This window comes from Entelurus aequoreus, linkage group LG03 (assembly GCF_033978785.1).
Source record: "Entelurus aequoreus isolate RoL-2023_Sb linkage group LG03, RoL_Eaeq_v1.1, whole genome shotgun sequence".
In the NCBI taxonomy this organism is placed as follows: Eukaryota; Metazoa; Chordata; class Actinopteri; order Syngnathiformes; family Syngnathidae; genus Entelurus; species Entelurus aequoreus.
The window spans coordinates 51,800,618-51,826,870 of NC_084733.1; the positions used below are offsets into that span (position 1 = coordinate 51,800,618).

At 38.9% G+C, this 26,253-nt stretch overlaps 1 protein-coding gene across 1 annotated transcript in view; it reads right to left on the minus strand.

The window, feature by feature from the left end:
* Positions 1 to 5,609: 5,609 nt before the first annotated feature.
* Positions 5,610 to 26,253, minus strand: part of LOC133646592 (E3 ubiquitin-protein ligase pellino homolog 2) — a 32,604-nt gene continuing 11,960 nt past the window's right edge. The window contains exons 2-6 of the mRNA XM_062042119.1: positions 24,840 to 24,969; positions 15,327 to 15,428; positions 14,380 to 14,577; positions 12,790 to 12,978; positions 5,610 to 6,724 (exon numbers count right to left, since the gene is read on the minus strand). Coding sequence (XP_061898103.1) covers positions 6,146 to 6,724; positions 12,790 to 12,978; positions 14,380 to 14,577; positions 15,327 to 15,428; positions 24,840 to 24,969 — 1,198 coding nt within the window. The 3' untranslated portion in view covers positions 5,610 to 6,145. The remainder of the gene's footprint in view (positions 6,725 to 12,789; positions 12,979 to 14,379; positions 14,578 to 15,326; positions 15,429 to 24,839; positions 24,970 to 26,253) is intronic.

Here is a 26,253-nt window from a genome sequence, read left to right on the forward strand (position 1 = left end):
TGCAATTTGCTTGGAGTCTTTTCCTTTTTTTTTTTCCATCCAAACTCCGACCAAAATCCTTCTTCTTTGAAGTCCGAATCATTAAAATGATCGCTGCAAAATACACTCCCCTCACTTGGTCCGTCCCATTTTGAGGGACAGGAGAAGTCCATACTTTCCTCATATTCCCATACACAATTATTATCAGCTCAGTGATTAATGTTATATTAAAAAAATAACATTACTCCACATGAACATACAGAAAAGTATTGTTGAGTATCGATTCCCGGGTGCCGGAAATTAGTATTGTATCGGTTGAAATGTAAAAGGTGCCCACCACTATCTACAGGACAATGACAAACTCACCATAGGACACAAAAGACCTACGCTCATTAGAATACTGTTAAAAGAACATAGCTTATGCTCAGAGGCAACGTATTGTGTGTACGTTTGTTTTATACAAAACCCAAATCCAGTGAAGTTGGCAAGTTGTGCAAATGGTAAATAAAAACAGAATCCTTTTCAACCTATATTCAATTGAATAGACTGCAAAGACAAGATATTTAATGTTTGAACTGTGTTTTTTTTGCAAATATTAGCTCATCTGGAATTTGTCAACATGTTTCAAAAAAGTTGGCACCAGTGGCAAAAAAGACTGAGAAAGTTGAGGAACGCTCATCAAACACTTATTTGGAACATCCCACAGGTGAACAGGCTAATTGGGAACAGGTGGGTGCCATGATTGGGTATAAAAGCAGCTTCCATGAAAAGCTCAGTCATTCACAAACAAGGATGGGGTGAAGGTCACCACTTTGTGGACAAATGCGTGAACAAATTGTTTAAGAACAACATTTCTCAACAAGCTATTGGAAGGAATGTAGGGATTTCACCATCTACGGTTCGTAACATCGTCAAAAGGTTCAGAGAATCTGGAGAAATCACTGCACGTAAGCAGCAAGGCTGAAAACCAACATTGAATGCCTGTGACCTTTGATCCCTTAGGCCGTACTGCATCAAAAACTGACATCAGTGTGTAAAGGATATCACCACATGGGCTCAAGAACACTTCAGAAAACCACTGTCAGTAACTGCAGTTCGTCGCTACATCTGTAAGTGCAAGTTAAACTCCACTATGCAAAGCGAAAGCCATTTATCAACAACACCCAGAAACGCCGCTGGCTTCGCTGGGCCCGAGCTCATCTAAGATGGACTGATGCAAAGCGTAAAAGTGTTCTGTGGTCTGACGAGTACACATTTCAAATTCTTTTTGGAAACTGTGGACGTGTCCTCCGGACCAAAGAGGAGAAGAACCATCCGGATTGTTATAGGCGCAAAGTTCAAAAGTCAGCATCTGTGATGGTATGGGGGTGTATTAGTGCCCAAGGCATGGGTAACTCACACATCTGTGAAAGCACCATTAATGCTGAAAGGCACATACAGGTTTTGGAGCAACATATGTTGCCATCCAAGCAACGTCTTTTTCATGGACTCCCCTGCTTATTTCAGCAAGACAATGGCAAGCCACATTCTGCATGTGTTACAACAGCGTGGCTTCGTAGTAAAAGAGTGCGGGTACTAGACTGGCCTGCCTGTAGTCCAGACCTGTCTCTCATTGAAAATGTGTGGAGCATTATGAAGCCTAAAATACGACAATGGAGACCCCGGACTGTTGAACAACTTAAGCTGTACATCAAGCAAGAATGGGAAATAATTGCACCTGAAAAGCTTCAAAAATTGGTCTCCTCACTTCCCAAACGTTAACTAAGTGTTGTTAAAAGGAAAGGCCATGTAACACAGTGGTAAAAATGCTCATGTGCCAACCTTTTTTGCAATGTGTTGCTGCCATTAAATTTTAAGTTAATGATTATTTGCAACAACAAAAAAATACATTTCTCAGTTTGAACATTAAATATCTTGTCTTTGCAGTCTATTCAATTAAATATAAGTTGAAAAGGATTTGCAAATCATTGTATTCTGTTTTTATTTACGATTTACAGAATGTGCCAACTTCTCTGGTTTTGGGTTTTGTATATTCATATACAGCATTTTATTGTATATAATGTGTATTAGAATGTTGTTCATTTACCCTGAAGATGTCCTGCGTGGACAAGAGCAGATTTTAAAGATTGACATATTCATATTTCAGCTACGGGCCAAATTGGAAATGTCACAGTGTTTATGTGTGTGGGTGAGTCATGGACAAATATGATTGGCAGAAATGACGATGATAGGCCAAAATATACAACAAAGTTGCGGTGAATGAAAAAAGTTCATTGCTGCTCACACACTCCTCATAGTGGACTTTGTGTTAAGTTTAAGGTGGTGAAAATAGATTTGTTGTCCTTTACTGACCAATTCCTCCAACTAAGTCGTTGACCCCAAAGTGTCTGAGCTTGCAGCGGGGCTACAGCCCCGTGCTCCTGGTACACAGCTCTCAATCACTTGTCCATTATGGTTATTGTTTAAATTTATTACGAACATACTTTACAGATGCGCGAAAATTTTACTCTAGTTTGATCAACTTTGGATTTATTTTAGGAGCAAAATGCAAAAGAAAGGGTTAAAATCTGTATTCACGTGTGCTCTTTTTTTTTGTACACGACTTATTTCTAGTCACAAATGTGAAATGTTCGCACTGTACAGCCTATCCATGGTATGTTGTCTAACTTAGCTTTTCCAGGAAGCTGAATGTTATGTTGCGCCCTATAAACCAAACTTATAAACTAAGCATTGCGCTTTTTCGACACCAGCTGTTTAATTGTAACTTTCATCTTAGTTGTAGAGTTTTTTAACCAAATTTGGAGGTGTTGAAATCGCCATGTAAAATTGCTAATGCTAATAGTAGCCTGTCTATTGAAAATCTAAGGTGAATTAGCATCAAGATAGCACATTTTGGAAGAGTAGAGCCTTATTTTCTGTTCGGGTGTTTTCTACAAACCATACTTGCTTTGTCGGTATTGAAAATTGCAACATTACTTTAAGCGAGTTTTGCTGAGTCCGCCCCGAGTGATTGTTTATGTGAACCGGTGTTTAGTCTGCGACCGGACGTGACGTGCAACAAAGGTATAGAAACGTGGCACATTTTGATTTTACGTGAATCCATGCCCAATAGTACCGACAGACTTCGGTCGATACCTCTAAAAGTAACACATTTGGTACCCATCCCTTGTTGTAATACACGTTTTCACCACTTGTGGCAGTAATGACAACAAGCAGAAGTCTGGAGCTAAAGTCAGGTTTCTTGAGCACAAAAATGATGACTAAAGTGGTGAAGCTGTACTGGGTTTTTTTTGCACTCAGATTTTATTGTCAGTTATTCATTAGTAATTTAGTTTATGTGTTTTAGCACAACAACATTGTATTTAAATGTATTTATGTCAGTTACTTAGGAGTCCCTTCTTATGCAGTATATTTGGTCAGAATTCTTCTAATCAGCCTGACTTAAGCCCAAAGTTTGTGTTACTAAATAATATTATTTGTGATTGACAAGGTTGTAAACTGTAAGTAGGTTAAACAGAATTATATAATACAAATACAATTTTAAGTAACATTACTAATTCAGTCCTAAAATTTGAGTGGGCCCCTGTAGTGGAAAAGTTAAACCCATGGGTTGAAAACGTGAAAAACCTCTGCTCACCACCATTTCCAGTAAATGTGGTAACTCTGATTTAAGTGGCCTGAGATTTGTTCCTTAAATTTTGACAGAAATTGTAATAATAATCATCTGACCATGCAGCAGGGTATTCAAAGCATTCTTAATGATTATGTGGCCCTCAATAAAACCGGTTTGACACCCCTGCATTCTTTTCAAAAAGAGAAACCACTTCTAAATATGTAATTTGTCATGCTTTGACGCTGCAAACTGTTTTGGGCCTTAATTTTGCAGGACTGTAAAATAATTGATGCACCCTGAGAGTCGTGAGTGTTAAGCAGCCTAAAAGAGGCTAATTGGGCTCACTGCTATCATGCACAGCAGCATCACTGAAGCACATGAACCTTGATTCTTCATCTGGGAAGAAGTGCTGCACTATATTTGCATTACAGTGCCTCAAGGCAGGGGAGCATGCTGGAAATTAGCATGCTGTCACCTTCTGGCTGTCATTCAGAATGTTTTAACGTGCAACCTCAACTCACAAAACGTTAATTAAGAAGTCAGGCATTAATCTGCTCCTCTAAACTGACACATTGAGGATTTAAATCCGTCATTGTGTGCCCTTCCAACCAGGATGGTCATCACATGTCCACAATATCGACATGAAAATGTGTACCTGTCTCAAGCAGCATGCAAATTATAATTTAGCAAACTCAGCTCTCCTCTCATATTTAAATACAAACACATATTTGCTTTTTAGCTGTTTTTTTTTGGTTGCTGCAGGCCAACCTCCCCCATAGTTGAGGAAGCAGTGCCCCCTTGTGGCACAAGCTGGCAATACACGCCACTAAAGGCCACACCATCCAATCCTTTATGGTGACTCTTCAGATGTGCCCGATAGGAGCTAAAAAGAGCAGATACAACATGGAATGTGACTAATCAAGAAAATGCTGCCTCTTATCTCCGAGCTGCTGTGATAGTACATTCCTTTTTGGCGGTGCGGATAGACACACACACAAGAGGAAAATGATGAACCACACATGCAAGCCTGTCTGTTGTAATGTGCACAGCCCTGATCAGGCCTCAATAAAGCAGAAAGAGGCTACCTTCAAAAAATAGTTTATTTTTCTTTGCATCGGGAGGAGTATCAGTGCGTCCTATGGCTTGTGTACACACTTCCTGCAAGGGGGGGGGGGTCTTGAAGGGGCGGACCCCACCCATGTTTACCAAGGAGGAATGTTTGAAGCAGCTGCTACAGGAGGAGACGCTCTCCTTAAAGAAGGTGTGAGTGAGGAATGCTACTGCTGTTTATGACTCTGCACCGCCACTCCACTTTGAAACATTGTGCCACTCGTGCTTTCTAACTTTTCAAAGTTTCTTTCAGGACAGGAAGAACATTTTGAGGTGGATTTGCCCCTCAGCAATCCACCCTTCTGGAACCTAAATGGAAGTATTGTTTGTGAAGGAAGGCAGAATATTCTCCAGCCGGCTGCCAATGTTTTCTACACATGGACACAGTCTGTTAGGCGAACATCACACAAACAACACACACGTTTGTCCCCGTTCTTTCCCCCACTTTCACTCCATCCGGCGAGTTTTGTTTTTGACTCATCCGCGTCGCACAAAAGAACAAATTTGGCATCATGTGAGATAATATCATTATTCCCCCCGTGCATGCTACTGGGATCCAAAGCTGTCAACGTCACGCCAGAGCAGCGGTTCGGGTTGAGGGATTGTTTACCACTTTTGAGACGTGGTGAGCGGGCGCGGGGAAAATAGCTCCTCCTTATATTTGGTATAATCTCTGCACGCTGCTGAGGCGATACCCACGTTTCTTGGCTGGAGCGCCGCCAATGCGGGACGAAGCCAACAACAGTGCAGACGGGGGTGTGGGTACAGTAGACAAGACAAGTATGTCTTATCTGTTCCATCAATAGGCTGTAATCCGGTACAATCATTGGCTGAGATATCATAAGGGAGGTGAACTGAAACAGGCGGTCCAGCACGCGCGCGCACAATCACAACATTCCTGCACACATTATTTATGCAGGAAAATATATTAACATTTGCATTAGAAAACAGTGCGAGGTGTAGTAAAATAGCTCTTCTGTTGATACAAATATGATCCTTGTGGGCTGTCGTATGCAAATCTACCTCTCCTCTTGCCGTCAACTACATATCGGTATAATATGTTCTCACGGCTTCATGGGATTAGAGGCACTGAATTCTGTGTATCCCACGCCAATAAATGAAAGCCACCTCCACAGGGTTAGAAGATGCTGTTTGGGGGTTAAAGGAGGAAATAAGGAGCATCAGGGCCTCCGAGCAAACAGTCCAGCTGTCTGGCTCTTGAAAACCTCACCTCCACTTGCGCAAGTTTAAAAAGAGTAAAAAGAGTCAAATCCAACAGGCCTTTCTTCTTTGAAGCGGTTGCTTGGCAGGACAGCTGGAACAGTGGATGGTTCTGGAAGGGAAGGGCTTCACATGTCCAATCCAAAAACCACCTGAGCTTTCCACAAGAGGGGAATGACGGTCCATTTCACAGCATGTTGTGGTTGAAGTGGCCCCAGGAGCTCAGTCCACCGGGCCTTGGAAGATGAGCTTGGAGCAGCCCTGAGCCAGGCTGAGCTGGGTGGCGCAGAAGGGGCAAGCGGCGTGGAAGGCGTGGGTGCCGTGGGGCAGCGGGATCTCCGACCAGTACTTCACAGACTTCTCCGAGCACACGTGTCCGCACGGCACGAAGGCGTGCGTGGGGGCGCCCGTGTCCACGTAGAAGGCGGGCTCGCAGCCCAGCCAGAGCGGCACGTAGGGGCCCACCATCCTGCACATGGGGCACTCTCGCTGGGTGTTGGCCTCCTGCTCGGACCGATGACCCCAGTTGTGGTAACCGTGCACGTGGCCGCACGCCAAGTACACCCACGGCTGCTTGTCCTCCAGGCAGGAGAGGGCGCGGCTGCGTTGGATGCTGGGGAAGGCGAGGGTGTTGAGACCTACAGGGCATTGGGGCCGCGCCGCGTTGATTTCCTGTCGAAGGGCCTCCAGGTGCTTTTGGGTGGGGGTGTGAAAAAGGCCTTCAGCCGTGCGCCACAGCAAAGTTGCGCCGCACAAGTCCACCAGCGAGCCGTCCTGGAGGACATTACTCTCAATCTCCACCTGAAGAGGAACAGCGTACTATTACTAACGATATGATCATAATCTACATTTCCTCACATAGTGGGCAATGACAAGGAACTACTCAACTGCAGAGAGTACCAGGCAGCTATTTCATTTTATTTGTAGACATTCATTCTTAAGACACTAAAAAAAAGTAAACATTTAAAATTAGATCAGTTTACTGCAAACTACTAAGTTTTTACTGCAACTCTTTATTTTATATATTATAGGATTTTGTTACTATTTATTTCTATTTCTATTTGTTATTTAATGTATCACTTGTGTTTACCCTACCGGCATATTCTCTTAAAACTCCACCATAAACACCAGCTTTACAGATGCCATGTGTACTGTACAGGTAAGTAATGGCGTTTACTAGGGACGCTCGATTGATTGAAGTGCAGATGCTGCCTGATCGGCTAGGAGGAAAATCAACAGCAACTCGGCTTTCAACAGCAAAGTGGTGCACTCCAATTTGGCTCAATTGCTTTAACACACAATTAATTAACAATCAATTCGTAATGATCAGTGAATGTATTATGTAATTATTATTCCCATCCCTAATGTTCACCCTGGCATGGTTGATATCGGCTTTAGCAGACGCCATTAGTCACTAGGTTGTCAGATTTATATTGTCTATTCAAGTGTACAATCCAATTTGTTGGGACATGGTGTACTTGTCCAAAATTCCAAATTAAATTGAGAATGTCTCCCAAATTCCAATTCCATTCTGTGAATTTGAATTGAGTTTGGAAACAGGAAGTAGAATTCACGTTTGAATTGGAAGTAAATGTAGAATTCCATGAAATTCCAATTGATCATTTCGGTGTATTTCAGAATCCCCACATTTCACAACCATTTCAAAGCGTTCCTAAATCAAAATGCTCAACTCATTCAGGACATTTAGCATGCTATGTACCTGTACTGCTAGGTGTTTTAGCAAATTGTTTTGGTATACACTAAAAGTCATGGATATTGTTACTTGGTGCTTGTCAGCATCCTAAAAGGGGAACTGCACTTTTTTTTGGAAGTTTGCCCATTATTCACAACCCCTATGTAAGACAAGCACACACGATTTTTTTTCTTTATTAAATCTAACTAGTAAAAACATGCGAGGAAAAAGCCTGCTCTATTCTGCCTATAATGCGCTTAAAAACATCCAAACACCTCCATCAAGGTTTTATATCCATGATGTAAGTATATATTTAATGTAGTACCGGGCACATTCATAACATGTAAAGAGTACATATTTTGCTCATTTTAAGCATACGGCAGTGCATTCATTCAAAAAACACACCACAACATTCGCTTTTGTCTACTGTCATTAGGATGCTGACTGATAGGATGTTGATATATTCCCGTTTAGATCAAGAATGACTCATGATCCTCGCAAAAAAACAAGAAGGGGGGGAACGAAGCATCTTTTTGGGTCTTTTACGACATTTCGGATCTAAGTTAGCTGTCAAAGTGTACCAACTTCTTAGTTAATGTCCACATAATTTCACTATCAAGGTGAGAGGCATGATTTATAATCTAGAATTAACTTCCACAAGCTCCAGGCGAGAAAGCACCTCACCAGCTTATGATGTCAATACAGTTACCTCTCTGATCAATACGCCGCTAAATGTAGGTCCTTAACGTTAAGATATTATAATAACAATATCACTAATACTTAGGTAATATTTAGTCCATGAAATGTAAATGGAGTATTGTTGGCACTTTTCGGATGGTTATTTTTGGGTTTTATGGTCAGAAAAGACGCAATGAAGACATGCTCCATTGTAAGCTGACTTTTATTTACAAATTAGAATGCATAAAAAAAAGTGTTCTTGTCTCTCATAAGGGTTGTATATTATAAGCAAAGTTCCCAAAAAGTGCAGTTCACCTCTAACTGTTATGGAACGGTCATGGATATCATTACTTCGTGCCATCTTGCTAACATGATAACTGTTAGCATATAAGTCAGTTTTGTAGGTATAAAAATCATGGATATTATAACTTGCCGCGCCATCACGCTGGCATTGTAACTGTTAGCATTTTAGACAAAAGTATAAAACCAGGGCTGCTAACACTCACGCAATTGGCGTAAGCATAAGGTTTTAAGAATGCCCTTTGAAGTAAGTGCCGGATCAGCAGAAGGGCAGAAGAGGACCCTTGTTTTACTTTTTAAGGAGAAACTGCACTTTTTTTGGAATTTTGTCTATCGTTCAATCATTATGAAACACAATGTATGTTTCAGTGCATTCTTAATAGTAAATAATGTTATATCAACTAAAGCCCACACTTAAACTTTCCACGTGCAAGATTGAATCTATTGTAACCTATTTTTATGGGCTTTCCTCTTTGTGATGTTAAATTCCTAGTATACGCTGTTATACAGTATATGCCTTGCGCTCTTATTTTGAAGGCGCTAATAGCAGAAGTAATGACACGTTGGAGTGGAGCGGAGGTTTTTGAAAGAAGGTAAATAAAGTGGTCCTCGTGTAAACTGGAGCCTTTGGTTTATTATTTTGTAGTTTCATACAGTATAGGCGACATTTATAAACCCTCGGTTACACTATTTAAAAAAGTTATTTAATAAGAAGCCAAAAAGTGCAAAAACAATAATGTTCGTGTTGGAGGAGTTGTGAATGACCGCAGGGCCACAACATTAGGTACACCTGCAGACTGCCGCACGGATTTCATACTTCATTCATTCACAACTCCTCCAACACGAACATTATTGTTTTTGCACTTTTTGGCTTCTTATTAAATAACTTTTTTAAATAGATTCAATCTTGCACGTGGAAACTTTAAGTGTGGGCTTTAGTTGATAACACTCCCATCAGGGGGTGCATTAATCCAGCACAACAGCGGCGCATGGACTTTATTTATAAGTAAAGGTAAGACCATAATAACGTTTTTTTTTTTATTAAATGTGCTTTTTGTGTGCTACAGTTTGTATGTGTAAAGTTAAAGTTAAGTTAAAGTACCAATGATTGTCACACACACACTAGGTGTGGTGAAATTTGTCCTCTGCATTTGACCCATCCCCTTGTTCTCCCCCTGGGAGGTGAGGGGAGCAGTGGGCAGCAGCGGCGCCGTGCCCGGGAATAATTTTTGGTGATTTAACCCCCAATTCCAACCCTTGATGCTATGAGTGCCAAGCAGGGAAGAATGCTGGTATGAGCTTTTAAACATAACCCGTTAACTGCTGCCAATCAAATGGTGAATAAGATACTCTTTAGGGTTCATATGTTTGTAAATCTGACTGTGATGAAGTCAGTGCCTCACCAGCCATGAACCTCACCGCACCTCATCCGGAATAAAGGACCTCTTATTGGCTCCGCTGTGAGCAGACTTTTATTTACGAGTCAGAAAGCATTAAAAAAAAATACATCCGTCATCATGTCTTTCATAATGATTCTGAACTATCGGCAACATTTTTAAAAGAGTGCAGTTCCCCACAAGAAAATGGATAAGGTGCAGTATCTGTATATAAAAGATCATGCAACATTTTGCACCTTTTTCTTATCACTACTGTTGCTATATTTATCAATGATGCCTCATTATCTTATATACACAGGACAAGACTGAGCTTTCAGACTCAAATTCACAGCATCTAAAACCAAGAAACCAGTCAGGAGGTGCAGTATCAGCACATAATGGATTATGCCTTATCTCATTATGTAATAATGTTTTCTAAACAAATTTGTGGCACCACCCACTTCTAACAAAAAAAGAGGGAAATGATCAGTTTCAAAGAAATTTCCTACAATTTTTTTTTTTAACCTCACAGTTTCATTTCTAGATGAGTAGCAGCGTGTGACAAATGCTCCTTCTTGATTCTCAGAACGACAGACAGAAAGCATAACTGACCGAAAAGTAACTGTTGTAATGTCTCTCCTGAAGGGATGTTGCAAAGATTGATAGACAGGAATATGCCTGTGTTGTGATCCTATAATGTTTGAATGATGCTAGTTTATTTGAGCTACGCTGGATCACAGGACTTTCTCCCTCCATTCTTTGCATAGGATTGTCACTAATTATTGTAAGTCATCTGGAAATTCCAGGACTAACAATACAAGCTTTGAAAAAAGCAAGAGTTGGTTGCGCAAATCAAAGAGGGGCCATAGATACACCGTTATTGCAGATTGTTCCAATGACACAGGTATTTCTAAGCTAAATTACTGACTGTTTTTGTCATCCTCAATGACTTCTGGCATACTTAAACATAGAACATCTATGCCTATTAAAAAAAGTGGGGTGCAAAGTTGTCTTGTATGCGGACATTGCAGGACGCGAGAAGATGATTCTGACATTCATGCTGAAAGCACCTCAACAGAATAAACATGCACAAGATGAGCAATGCTTTGTCCTGTCATGTTCTTTGTTTTGCCTGGGTGTACTGTAAAGGCTTACAGTATGGTGGCCGACAGAGGCAAACGCGCAGACACCTCCACAACACACACAAACCCCGTAAACATATGCAATACAGGGAAAAGTAAGATGAAACCGTAAGGTAGCTGTGGAGGGCCAAACGGGACAAAATTAAATAAATTAATCTTTAAGCAATGTGTCAATCAATTATAATTTAATTAAATACAGACATGTGTTATTAAATGTGCCATTAATTTTAAAGTAAAACGATAAATAATTTATTAATTTTTCATGATTGAATTATGTTATGATTTAATTAATTATTGATTCAATTTTTTGATTGTTTTAAATAATTGACACAATTAAGTACTTATTTTTAAATATATTTAATTTTGTCCCAGTTGACCCTACTTACTTATTAGCATGCTACTTGGAAGTAAGCCCTAAAATGGCACCCAGGTCGGAGTGGAATATTCAAATACATAAGCAGGCTTTCCAGATGAAAGTTTGCGGAGTGAAACGGTACATTTTCTGTATTTAGTTAATTTTTTTTTAACTAGCTATCTTATTAATGAGTTGTGTTTCCCCCATATTGCATGTGTTTTGGGGGGTTTGTGTGCGTTTTGAATTTGACAAAATACAGAGGTCAAAAATTGGTGGTCAACGAGGAGATGTGTGTATCCCAGCACAATATAAACAATATTACCTTGAGCAACACAATGAATTTTCGCCACCTCATCGCAGTGTTGGCCCTGCGATATGGTGGCGACTTGTCCAGGGTAAACACCCTGCCTTCTGCCCGAGTGCAACTGGGATAGGCTCCATCATCTTTTTGTTACTTTAAAAAATATATATATATACGTATATAGAGAACATAACCTCGGTGTCCTCAATGGTATAGTTAAGACCATGGTTGCAGGTGTTTTTGGAATTTGTGTGTGTTTTGGAAATTGCTGTGTTTGTCCCCGTCGGCCACTGTACTACAGAGTAACTCTTTCTTTTAATACCAGGACCCCATTTTTTAATGGGACACAAACAAAAACTATTGGTACGTTTGAATAGAATGACACATAAAATAATATAAACATATAGGATGTGTGGTGGTACCGACGACTATGCCAATAATACATTTCCACCGCATGCTATGAAGTTTCATTCCTAAGTTTTCTCACAAATTGGCAGCCCTGATACAACTAAAAATCATCGATATTGTTCCCAAGCGCTATTTTCTTAGAATGGGATCTATTAGCATATTACGTTTTGGAATGATAGCATAGGTATAAAACTAAGTCCTAAATATTGTTACTTTCAAATTATGGAGTATGGTGGGGAAATACTTCATTTTCTAGAATGCTTTACTTTATCCAAGTGTTCAAAATGGAGGGTATTTGTGTTTAATTTTTAAGTATTACAAGTATTGAGGCCAAAACTTTTGTTAAACATGACAACGTCTTCCTGTTACTTGGCTATAAGGAATTTATTTGATTTTGTAATTAATTTCATTTCCTATGATTCCAATTCAACATCCTGCGAGGTGGAGTCAATTCAATTGAAATTCCAACTTGGAATTTTGCACAAACCTTGTTGTCCATCAGGGCGGAAAATACTATTTAAGTAAAAACACTATATTGATGAGGTTTGAGACTATCCCTTAGAGTGCTTTAAAGAATCACTAAGCTCAGTGTCAATGTGTAGCAACCACTAACCAGTTTGCCTGGAGTCTGTGCAGAGCGTGTCTCTCTCAGGGTGTAAACATCCCCACACACTGAAATCTCTCGCCATACGCCGGGCTTGGATTCCTCTGTGAAGCCACCTTTGGGGTGCATCACCAGCACACCATTGGTAGTCAGGCCATCCATGTGACCATCAGGGTTCTTCCATTTTGCAGCTTTTTCCTGGGAGCAAGGAGGAAGCATAGCCCATGTAAACTGGAGCTGCACGATTTTGAAAAAAAATTAAACTAAACGTAATTGCGCTTTTTCTGTCCAAAATTGTAATTAAGATTCGATTTGAGATTTTTATAATTTTATACATAAAATTGCATTAGAACTGCAAAAATAAAGAGTGAAGGAAGATGTTACTTCTGGACTGTCATTCAAAATTCTTGTTTCAAGATGCCACACACTAGAACAAAATGCAATAACTTACTTTAAAAAATATTTGACTTCATGTAGACAGACTCCGAGCTTTTGTCTACATCTCTTAAACTGAAGAAATAACCGACAAAAACTATACAGTGTTTATAGTGTAATTATAATACATATTAATAATGCAAGCAACCATTTAAAAGGGTATAATTTTTCTCATTACTGTAGGATTTTTCACCACTGTACTGTAATTGAAAGGTAAATATATTTGTTATCCTAAATAATTAAACAAACAAACAAAAAAAATGGACTCTCATTTCTGTAAGCAAAAATGTTAAAGTGCATTGTCTTCCAGTTTGAAAAACTAGGTCGGACGTTGTCTTTTTGATTGTTGCATCACGTGATCACGGCATTCTCGCTCGTTCGTCCGTGTTGATGGGCTCATTTTGCCCATCTGATTTGAAGCTGAAATATTACCACAACAGGACATTTGGCTTTTTAATCATATTTTCTCCTCACTTGCAATCGCAAGTAAAGAGGCTGTCTGTCTGTGCTTCCTATGTGTGTAATGCTGGTGGTCTCGCTCTGCGCCCACAGAGACAAAGACTGTTGATGACTGAAAAAAGGGCTCACTGCGTTCAGGTAATTTTACTGTTAAATAAACACACTCAGGTGCTTATAACGATGCAGACTCTTTCCCCTGTTTGAAGCAAGAGGCGAACAAATGCCAGCCTCAACAGTTCTGTATGCCAAACATGTCTGTCACTCAAATGCTGGTGACGGCAAAGAAAAAAATTGCGGTCACGTTATCACACTAATTAAAACCTCAATGTCGATTCGATGACGATTAATCGTGCGGCCCTAATGCGAACTATTGTACTGGCTTTATCTATGAAATCAAGCATTGTATTTGCACTTTACTACTTCAAATACATTTGATTGATTAGATTCAATTTTCCAGTTGAATTTAATGAATATAGTACCGGTATGTATTTTCAGCTGTAAAAGTCATTGTAAAAGGCAAAATATGGAGTTTTCAGTGTATACAATCCATCTGTTTTTGCATGACTTATTGTTTTGAATTGCACACAGTTCATACAGGAAGATTAATAAGGTTATAAAAAATCTTACTAAATTTTCATTAGCGCAAATTCATTGGCAAGTACACACTACATATTTATCTTTGAGAGTACTCTAACAAGTAATTACCCCAAGGAAAATATTCTTGGAAGAGTCAAACCCGGCTGCGTAGATACGAGCCGTATAAGGAGGGTTGCGCTCACAGACGACCCGACAGGCAAAACGTGAGATGGTGCTCTGTGTGATGGGAGTCTCCTCGCCCTCTTGGCCTCCCGCTATGGTGTCTGTCACCACAAAGTCGATGGGACTCTCCGTGGAACGGCCAATCTATTTGAAACAAGCACAAAAAAAAAAACACAAGACATGGAAGAATTAACTAATCTAATGTAGTAGTTATATATGTATGTTGAACTTTTCACCCAATTTGGGGGATTTTGTGACATTTTATTGGACACATATTCATGCTGCTGTGTGGTGAGCAAAAAGGGCGGACATGCACTTTTTTCATAGCATTTATGCAGCAGCATAAGTATAAGGGCATACCGGTTGTATTTTCTGTAATCATACATTCATAAACTGAATATTTCGAGAGAAAAATATGGTAAATTAGCAATGGAAAATTACGCCCATTTTTCATTTGTTCTTTTTTATATTCAACGCTTTCCTGGAACACATGCTGTGTTATTGTTTATTTGACTATGTGTTTTATTAAACACATACAATAAACATGGATGGTCATCATTCGGTCAATGTAGATTAAAAATGGGTCGTGGATTCATTGTGGGGGCAGTTAACAGCTGTCAAAAAGTATTCAATATATATTAAAATATTTTATTTTGAAATGAAAATATTTGTCTTCCAACTTAGTGCACACACAATACAAATACGTAAGTGCTATTCTAATTATCTGGTCTTGATAATCCATTTGACTATTTCCGTAATTCATTGATACATGCATTTTTGTGTTCCTCATCATTCCCTCAATGTGCTCTGAAATGCACATGTAATTTTGTTTGAAACACTGTCAAAGACTATTTAAAAAACTGCAAAAATCTTACAGAAATGTTTTTTTTTACCTGAAACATGTCCGTGTCTTTATCATAGCTGTACTCCACCACCACTGTGTGGTTCCGAGACAGCGTGTATGAGATGCTGTGTTGGCCTTTAGAGTTCACGGCCTAAAACATAAAACATAAAAAAACAACTTACCACCAAAAAAGTTACTGCATCTAACAGCAAGGTTGTGCATTCATTGTAAAGTTAGGAAACAAGCTTCAATGTTTATGTGCTTAAGGTTTGCAAACAATAACTTCTTACACAATCATAGCGTTGTTTCAGGCGTCAAGTTACGACTGAAGGGAACAACAAACCCAACGATACATTGCTGCACTTCTTGGCGTCTAGTTCTCTTCATGACAAAAGGTCTGGAGCAGAAGTATGTGGAGGAAGAGGCGAGAAATGTGTGCAAGGTAACACTGCAACAACAGGGACAATAAACCGCCCACTGGCGTCAGTTAGCACTAGCTCGGCAACCCTCAGCACTGCCTCTGTGCAGCTTGGATGCACTCGGCTCCCACTGACATGTTACCACATGCAACTATCATCCTGCTCTAATCTGCAAATCCTCCCCCTCACCCCAAACAACCAACCCCCTCTTTATCATGTGCAGGAGCAGAAGAGGGAGAAAGTGGGTCAACGTGCCACCACTTTCGAGTTGTAACAACTGTCATCGCACGTGGGCTTCCCTCACAAACAAATGGTGTTCCACCTGTTCAACGGCAAATAAAATGCTTGCAAGAGATATTTTTTATCCGTCAAAATATTCATGCACAGAAATTAGTGCAAAGATTCAAAACTAGGACTACAGGTGAAGAATGGAATAGGAGGCTGGCATCATGGGAGCTCTTTGTTGTGACTTCATCACACGTTTACATGGACTTTCATTTGTAAATTGGTCTCTTTCATTTTCACACGTGTCGTTGAAGTCCTTGATTACATCCATCCATTTTCTACCGCTTGTCCCTTTTGAGCAGACCTGGGCATTCTACGGCCCGCGGGCCAGATCCGGCCCTTTGTGCGTCCCTGTCCGGCACACGTGAGGCCAAGCATAAATTACAAAATAAATTTAAAGAAGTATCTATGTCGAGTGTGCAATACAACGGTGCTGCTTTTGTTTTGAAAAAAGTTATTTGTATTACTTCCGTGTGGACGTATGCTCGTGCGCGATTGTGAGTGAATGTGAACAGCAGCAATCACAAATTACAAAATAAATTTAAAAAAACATCTATGTCGTGCGTGCAATACAACAGTGCTGCTTTTATTTTGAAAAGTGTTATTTATGGGCGTATGTCCGTGTGTAACCTGTGAGTGAAGGTGCACAGCGACAAGTGATGCACGGTTACCCCCGAGATGCTAAAAAGAGAAAAGTTGATGACGAATGCCGTGTTTTCAACAAGACATGGACTGCAAAGTATTTCTTTACAGAAATTAAAGGTAAAGCCGTGTGCTTAATTTGTGGTACACAGGTTGCTGTGTTTAAAGAATATAATTTGAATCGCCACTGAACGACGAAGCACGAGGAAAAATACCGGAATCTGTCTGATGAAGCACGCGCAAGGGAAGCTGATGCGTTGATGGTAAAACTGCAAACCCAACAAGGACTTTTTGCCAAATTTCACACCCCCAGAGATGCAGCTGTCAGGACAAGTTTCGTCATTTCTCACAAAATCGCCAGAAAAAGTAAGGCGTTTTCTGACGGAGAGTTTATTAAGGAGTGCTTATTGGACTCTGTTGCGCTGATATGCCCAGAGAAGAGGGGCACATTTGAGAATGTGTCACTCTCCCGACGCACTGTAACGAGGCGGGTTGAGACCATCGCTGGAAACTCTGAGCTTCAGCTGCAGAACAGAACGGCCGACTTTGACTGTTTTTCGCTGGCTTTGGATGAGAGCAGCAATGTACGTGACACCGCCCAGCTGCTCATCTTCTTACGTGGGATAACTGCAGACTTTCAAATCACGGAGGAGCTGGCAGCCATGCAGTCAATTAAAGAGATAACCACAGGTAATGACTTGTTCACATAGGTAAATGTGTGTTTGGACATGTTAGGACTGAAATGGGACAAGCTGGCAGGTGTGACAACAGATGGTTGTCCAAATCTGACGGGGAAAAATGTTGGACTTTTAAAGAGGATGCAGCATAAACTGACAGAAATTTACATTTTTGCATTGTATTATACATCAGGAAGTGTTGTGTAAGACAGTGTTAAAAATAAAACCATCAAAAGCAATCTGCTTTTGTATAAAGTTAAGTTAAATGAAATTATTATTATTATTATTATTATTATTAATCTTACGGTATATCAAAAATAATTTGAGCAAAATTTTATTGAAATATAGTCAGTGTGGCCCTCCAGCAGTGCTCGGGTTGCTCATGCGGCCCCCGGTAAAAATTAATTTCCCACCCCTGCTTTTGAGGCACGCTCTCTAATTCGACCTTTGGCCAAAGACTGCGAGCCTTCCATACACTAGGGGGTGACAAACCTCGAGGGTCTTACGGATAACATACAGTAACTTTCCACATCCATCCATCCATCCATTTTGTACTTGTCCCTTTTGGAATTGCGGGGGGTGCTGGAGCCTATCTCAGCTGCATTCGGGCGGAAGGTGGGGTACACCCTGTAAAATTGTTGGTAATATTTTATTGTTGGTAATATTAAATTGTTGGTAATATTTTATTGTGTGTTTAAATTACGTCTGCCTTGCTTTTGGACGTTAAAAAAGCCTCCATTTATATTCTGTCCTTTCGAATAATCAGTTAGTGAGTGGAACTAATAAAAAAGGATAAACTCCGGCCTGCAGTGAGTGCCGGGAACTTTAAGTACTGCACGGTTTCTGGAATAGAGCGCACATGAGAGCGGCGGTGTGTGGATGTTTTGTTATGTTTGGTGGCAAACAGCAGATACTTTTTATTTTCTTTCAATTAAAATGATGATGTGCATATTTTAGAAAACAAAAAAATTGAGGTTATGGCATGCAGAAAACTTTATTTATATAAATATTTTTTCCTGAAATGCGCAATGGGGCTATAAAGTTTGGTTCATACAATTATTCAGTCAATTAAAACAAACATATTGATAAATTACTCATTAAAATAATTGAAAGCTGAAGCCCTAATATGGACATTCCATTCTTATGTCCCTATATAAAGTATGAATAACTGTGTTGACTGAGGATATTTTTCTCCCTCACTGAAATACATTTATTGAGAGACATAATACTTCACGGCTACGTTCACACCGCAGGGTATGATGCCCATTTTGGAATTTTGTTAAACCCGATCTGTTTACTGTAGTCGTTCACATTGCCAAAAAAAAGATTAAAATATGCGACTTCATTGTATGTCTAAATAAAACGGAATGCGTCATTAAACTGAAGCATATTCACACAAAACGTGACGTGGTGTTTACGATAGTAAACACTAGGGCTGCGAATCTTTGGGTGTCCCACAATTCGATTCAATATCGATTCTTGGGGTCACGATTCGATTATAAATCAATTTTTTTGATTCAACGCGATTCTCGATTCAAAAACGATATTTTTCCGATTCAAAACAATTCTCTATTCATTCAATACATAGGATTTCAGTAGGATCTACCCCAGTCTGCTGACATGCAAGCAGAGTAGTAGATTTTTGTAAAAAGCTTTTATAATTGTAAAGGACAATGTTTTATCAACTGATTGCAATAATGTAAATTTGTTTTAACTATTAAATGAACCAAAAGTATGACTTATTTTATCTTTGTGAAAATATTGGACACAGTGTGTTGTCAAGCTTATGAGATGCGATGCAAGTGTAAGCCACTATTGTTCTTTTTTTTTTATAAATGTCTAATGATAATGTCAATGAGGTATTTTTAATCACTGCTATGTTGAAATTGTTACTAATATTGATACTGTTGTTGATAATATTCATTTTTGTTTCACTATTTTTGGATTGTTCTGTGTCATGTTTGTGTCTCCTCTCAATTGCTCCGTTTATTGCTATTCTGAGTGTTGCTGGGTCGGGTTTGGTTTTGGAATTGGATTGCATTATTATGGTATTGTTGTGTATTGTTTTGTTGGATTGATTAATAAAAAAAAATAAAATAAAAAATTCGATTTTTGAAAAATGAGAATCGATACTGTACAACGTGAGAATGGCGATTTGAATTCGAATCGATTTTTTCCCACACCCCTAGTAAACACCGCCCCAATTCATGTTGGTGTCAGTCGTGTCCCATTTGTGAGAATTTCAAGGGATTTTTGCAACTGGAGTAAACATTTTTTATGTCACGTAGGAGATTAAGGAAGAGGGCAAGAATGTTAGCTATAATAGTTTCTGTGGCAGCGAAACAATTGTTTGTACGAGGGAGCGTGTGGGTGAGGAGGCAGAGCAGTGGGACATTGACCTAAGTATATTTTAATCACTTCTAAAACAATCTTTTCACCACTGACCGCTTTCTGCTTCTTTGCCCACCATTTAATTTTGCGCTGGTCTGTTTTGGCGAAAAATTGTCATATCGGTCACCTTAAGACAGTGCTTCTCAATTATTTTCTGTTATGCCGCCCCCCCTTACTACCCACTATAAATAGTATTTGTCTATAAAATTGTTAAAAGTACACCTCTGCAGAACATTGTATCCTTAACATTAAAGAAAACAATAAAACATATATCACCTTACAACAAATAATGTTAATAGTCTGTAACTGAAAAGATTTAAAGCTCAATTTGGTTTAAATTTGCCTGAAATTAAAAAAATATTCCTTTTTTAAACTTTAAACTTTGACCTACCGGGTACTTGAACAATTTGATACTTAAAAATTTAATTAACTCAAACAATGATACATTCAAACTGATCAGCAAAATTAACTTAGAAGCACAATATATAAAACACTTCAACTTACAAAACAATAATTAATTTAAAAAATTAGTCCTGATTTTATTTTTATTCAAAATGAGGAGGTCGGGATTAATGACTACAATGAGCACGTTTTGTAGTGCACAGCTTTTCCAAGCCGGCTTTGAAGCATGATACTGATAAAGCATGTTCCCTGGGGTCACACACGCCCCGCCAACCCCGGCAGCACACCCCCAGGGCTTCTCGCCCTACTATTTCAAAATAACGATGTATTGGTCAGATGAATGTGACCTGATCATTCCGATACATTTCTGATTTATATTCATTCACATATGAAAGAAGCCTGGGTCTGATTGAGCGTACGGTTTGCATTGATGTGAAAAAATCAGATACTGTACATGTCACATACGGGCAAAACAAATTGGAACTGACCTGTGGTGTTAACATAACCTTTATACTTTCTACCGCTGTTATAGTTGTTTTTGAATAATCACAAACAAAAAAGTCACATTATTCTGTTTTGAAATTTAAGTAATATATTGTATGAATGGACATACTGTATATCAGGGGTCGGGAACCTTTTTGGCTGAGAGAGCCATGAAAGCCAAATATTTTAAAATGTACTTCCGTAAGAGCCGTATAAAAAATGTTAACACTGAATACAACTAAATGTGTGCATTTTTAAGTAAAACCAACATTTTTAGAGTCTAATAAGTTTCTTATTATTTTTAATAACAGTGTTATTCTGAAGCTAACCAATAATAAATAAAATACTTCTTATCATTAATGAGACTTCTGGTGCTGCATGGTTTTGCTGATGGCTTTGTAGTCTGGTTGATATGTGGTTATTTTTAACACTGTGATTATCAGCGGAATTATTCATTACTTATCGTGTTAAGCAATGTCAGGTAAGATATATCTGAGAGCCAGATGCAGTCATCAAAAGAGCCACATCTGGCTCTAGAGCCATAGGTTCCCTACCCCTGCTGTATATAGTCTATTGTTTACACACTATTAGCAATAATTACCATAACTTCTCAAACATTCAAATGTAGAGGTGGGGGTAATAATTTTAGATGCATCGCAATTCGGACATGGACAAATATAGAATCCATTAGTACATTTTAATAATTGATAATCAATTTTTTTATTGTAAATAAAGTAATGCAGACAGTTCTAATATTTGGCTGACTGCAGCTAGCCACCTCAATGAGAGTTCCTTTATTATTAGGCACTTATTAGGGGTGTGGGAAAAAAATCGATTCGAATTCGAATTGCAATTCTCACGTTGTGCGATTCAGAATCAATTCTCATTTTTAAGAAATTGATTTTTTTTTTTTGATTTTTAAGAAAAAAGTAACATTTTTTATTAATTAATCAATCCAACAAAACAATACACAGCAATACCATAACAATGCAATCCAATTCCAAAACCAAACCCGACCCAGCAACACTCAGAACTGCAATAAACAGAGCAATTGAGAGGAGACACAAACACGACACAGAACAAACCAAAAGTAGTGAAACAAAAATGATTATCAACAACAGTATCAATATTAGTTACAATTTCAACATAGCAGTGATTAAAAATCCCTCATTAACATTATCATCAATCAATCAATCAATCAATGTTTATTTATATAGCCCTAAATCACAAGTGTCTCAAAGGAAAAAAAAAAAGAAAAAAAAAGAACAATAGTGTCACAGTGGCTTACACTTGCATCGCATCTCATAAGCTTGACAACACACCGTGTCCCATATTTTCCACAAAGATAAAATAAGTCATATTTTTGGTTCATTTAACAGTTAAAACAAATTTACATTATTGCAATCAGTTGATAAAACATTGTCCTTTACAATTATAAAAGCTTTTTACAAAAATCTACTACTCTGCTTGCATGTCTGCAGACTGGGATGGATCCTGCTGAAATCCTATGTATTGAATGAATAGAGAATCGTCTTGAATCGGGAAAAAAATCGTTTTTGAATCGAGAATTGTGTTGAATTGAAAAAAAATCGATTTTGAATCGAATCGTGACCCCAAGAATCGATATTGAATCGAATCGTGGGACACCCAAAGATTCACAGCCCTAGCACTTATGGTACAGTTTTGCACACATTTTCTTAAATATAATACATGTGGGAATGTATTTAAAGGTTTCTTACTCCAAATGAGTTGTTTTTTGCTAAAGGTGCAAGTGATAAATGCTTGTTTAGTGAAACAAAAAGTAAAACTGCATAATTATACATAAATTAAAGATGCATCAATAGTCAATTTTTAATTGAATCGTAGCTCCTGAATCATAATCGAATTATGAGGTGCCCAAAGATTCCCACCTCTATTCAAATATCATAAAATTGTTCCTCTGCTTTATTTTGAAAAACACACATCCAAATCGCCTCTCTGCATAAGCGCTACAACTGTTCGGACACCTGATCGACCCTAAAATGGAGTTGGCACTCGGCATAAAGCCAAGACAGAAAGTTCAAGAGAAAGGTATTTCAAGTTAATTAATGCATTTCTTGTTCAAGTCCATGAACCTTAATTTCGACATTACTACCAACAGTAAAGTAACTGGACTCTAAATTGTAAATCTATGAATGTGACTGTGAATGATTGTCTATATTTGCCCTGTGATTGGACCTGCTAATTTTCACTAGCCTGTCAATGAGCTGGTCCGGTTTACATTAGCATTAAGCTAGCAGCATTAGAGCCAGCCTTCCTCCTGTATAACTATATTGCTTTTTTCAGTTTATTCCAAACTGTATAATTCATTTAATGTGATTCCTACATGTAAGTGCACTTCATGCGTAAATTGATGTACATTCCTTTGTGTACCGGTACTTAGTTTTTCAGTGACTTCATTGTGGAGAATATGAATAAACCACTTAAAGTATTTTTCCCCCATCTATAATTCAAATAACTCTTTACATATTTGGCAAACTAAATTTCAACAATAAGGGGGGCAACGTATGGTGTAGCCAGTGTTTCATTTCACAATAAGCAGCATCAATTGAAAAATAGCGTAAAACAATATAAGAAAAATATACGTTAACATTAACACGTTTTTTTTAAATATACAGTACAGGCCAAAAGTTTGGACACACCTTCTCATTCAATGCATTTTCTTTATTTTCATGACTATTTACATTGTAGATTGTCACTGAAGGCATCAAAACTATGAATGAACACATGTGGAGTTATGTGCTTAACAAAAAAAGGTGAAATAACTGGAAACATGTTTAATATTGTAGTTTCTTCAAAATAGCCACCCTTTGCTCTGATTACTGTTTTGCACATTATTGGCATTCTCTCGATGAGCTTCAAGAGGTAGTCACCTGAAAGGGTTTTCACTTCACAGGTGTCATAGTTTTGATGCCTTCAGTGACAATCTACAATGTAAATAGTCATGAAAATAAAGAAAACACATTGAAATGAGAAGGTATGCCCAATCTTTTGGCCTGTACTGTATGTAAAACATTTGTTTGGCCTTTTTAAAGAAAATATATGCATAATTGCTATATAAATTATTCATGACATATTAAATATGACATGTTGAACACATCCCCACCACACCCCTAGCCACGCCCCCACCGTCACATATATATTGGCAATATGGGGAAAACCATGATTGTTATTTATTTTAGGTTATGTATTTTTCAACTTGCATCCTTGCGGGTATAAACAGCCCTCATCTTCTTTGCTTGTGAATTTAGTTATATTAGTAAGCGCTGCACCGTGGTCTTCCACAGAGACTGGCTCATGCGTAGGAAGCCTGCTCCTATGATAGGTCGATCGAAGTGTTGACGTGCAAAAGGGAACAGGTTTTCAGATGCACAATACAGGTATGTTAAAACAAATTTTTTAAAAGTGAGAAACAAACTAATTCAAAGGTGTTTACACATGTTTTTAAAAGCGAGTCTCAAGCCAAATTATGCAATAGTTTTACTTATTTAAATGTACCGAGAGTGGGCTAGGAGACTTCTGTGGAAAAGTAAATAAGGCTCACTTCACTCAGCTTCTTTCTGCTCCTCTCTAATAAGGCTTCCCTTAAAATAAAGTTTAACATGCTACTTATTTCTTTTGGGCTATTTTGGACCCTTGTGTAGGGCTTGGAGTCGAAGGTCAGCCAACTGTGACAACTTCCTGCCCACCCTCATGGTTCTGAGTTCGGCTGGTAGCAGCGTGTGTGGCAGGGACGCAAAAGAGGAGGTGGCGTTAAGGTGAATGTTAACATTTTTCTTACTGTTCAAAAAAAGACAATGAGAGAAGCAACTAGCAGAACAAAACCGTAAGAGTCGAGTTCCACATGGTGAGAGTAACATGAGCCTGTGGGCTTTTGGCCAGGGAGCTTAACTACCAACAAGCTAAAATATTGGCCTCCATGAGGTGCAAAGGTAAGCAATTCCTCTGTTGTTTTTAGCAGTGCTGTTCAGAGACCAAAGGCAGGAATGCAGGAGACCCAACATGTTCTACTGGACCAGGCAGTTTCTGGCAGCCTCTTAGGAGAAAATATAAGCTATGAGGCCTGGCAAAGAACGAGTGTTAGGCTACTGGAAATGTCAACATCGAGGTCTGCAAACAATATGAAAGCCACAATACACATTCTATACTAGTCAGTGAGCAAAAGTGCATACACATGGGACTACTTAAGGACTTAAACCAAAGCAGATCTCACGGGTGTCTCACCTTGCTGTCTTGGGGTGTGTTGAGGATGTGCACTGTGCTTGGCTTAACACCGTTGGCTTTGGTCCTCTTGTATAGCGCAAATCTGCTTTTCCGTCTACCGCGATCTCCATTGGGCAGAGAGCCATTGTACCTGTCATTGATGGGGGTCAAGGAAAGGACAGCACATTCACATTAAACAAATTGTAATTAAACAGTTTTGGAGTAGCATTAGGATCTGTCAAAAAGGAATAACAGGCATAATTCTTGTAATCATATAACAAGTAAACCGAGAGAATTAGAAACGTTCGCTGTGTTCGAAAAGAAGCTTTGCCAAGCTTCGGAAATCTAGCACACCCTATTTGCAAAAACTAAGCATTACCTTGGAAGCGCTTGCTTATTACATAATGCACTTTGTGATTTGCTTTAGCGTGCTCGGCGTGAAGTGTAGCTGTTTAATGTGTGTCCTGCTTCCAGGAGCAGCTTTTGGGATGCCTGTCAGGTTTGACTGAAATAACTGGAGTACACTCCCTTGTAGCTGTTCTTATTAAGCCGCTAACACAAGCAGCATTTTTGGAAGCCTTGTTTGCTCCGATAGACCTGATCCCACCCAGGTGCACACCAACGGTCATCCGCAATCCACCAACTGATTCATACAGCTGGGACACCCCATGCTTTACTCCCATCCAACACACACCCTCTGTCACACATGACCAGAATGACATCTTGACATAAAAACAAAGGCATCACATTGACAAACTCACATGGTGGTACTAATTATGGGATTAAACTGAATATGTATAGTTAAACATGAGTGAAGCTTTAGCAGCAAGGAACTCCTACTGACTTCCACCTGTCCCGCATGTCCCCACACGGCTGACCAGCGATGGAAACACATGGTCCTAATCAACCTACAGAGCAAAGCTGGGTTGTAGGAGAAGCCACCCACAGAGAGCTATGGAGGTAATGGATGAAACTATGGACAACACTAAAAAGCTATAATTTCATTTCATGTACAGAGAGACTGCAAGAGATCTAAAAAAGTATGTTTTGTGACTTGTGCCCTATGAAAATGCACCTAAGCAGCTTTTGGGGTCAATATTGATGATGTGCATTTACAAGAAAAAGGGATAAAAAGGTCATCGAAAAATATTTGTTTATTTAAACTATTTTCCCTAAAATATTTATTGAAGCCATAAAGTGTGTTTATCCAATTACACAAACAAATTAATCGATAGATTATTTGATTACTAAAATAATCGATAGCTACAGCCCTACTAGACGTCACAAAAACTAACACACATACTAACTATAAACTATCCCGTTGCTGTGCCTGCAGTATTACGCTACATCAGGGGTCGCCAACCCGTCGATTGCGATTGACCAGTCGATCTTTGGGACCCTACCGTTTGATCGCGAAAATATTAGGAAAAAAATA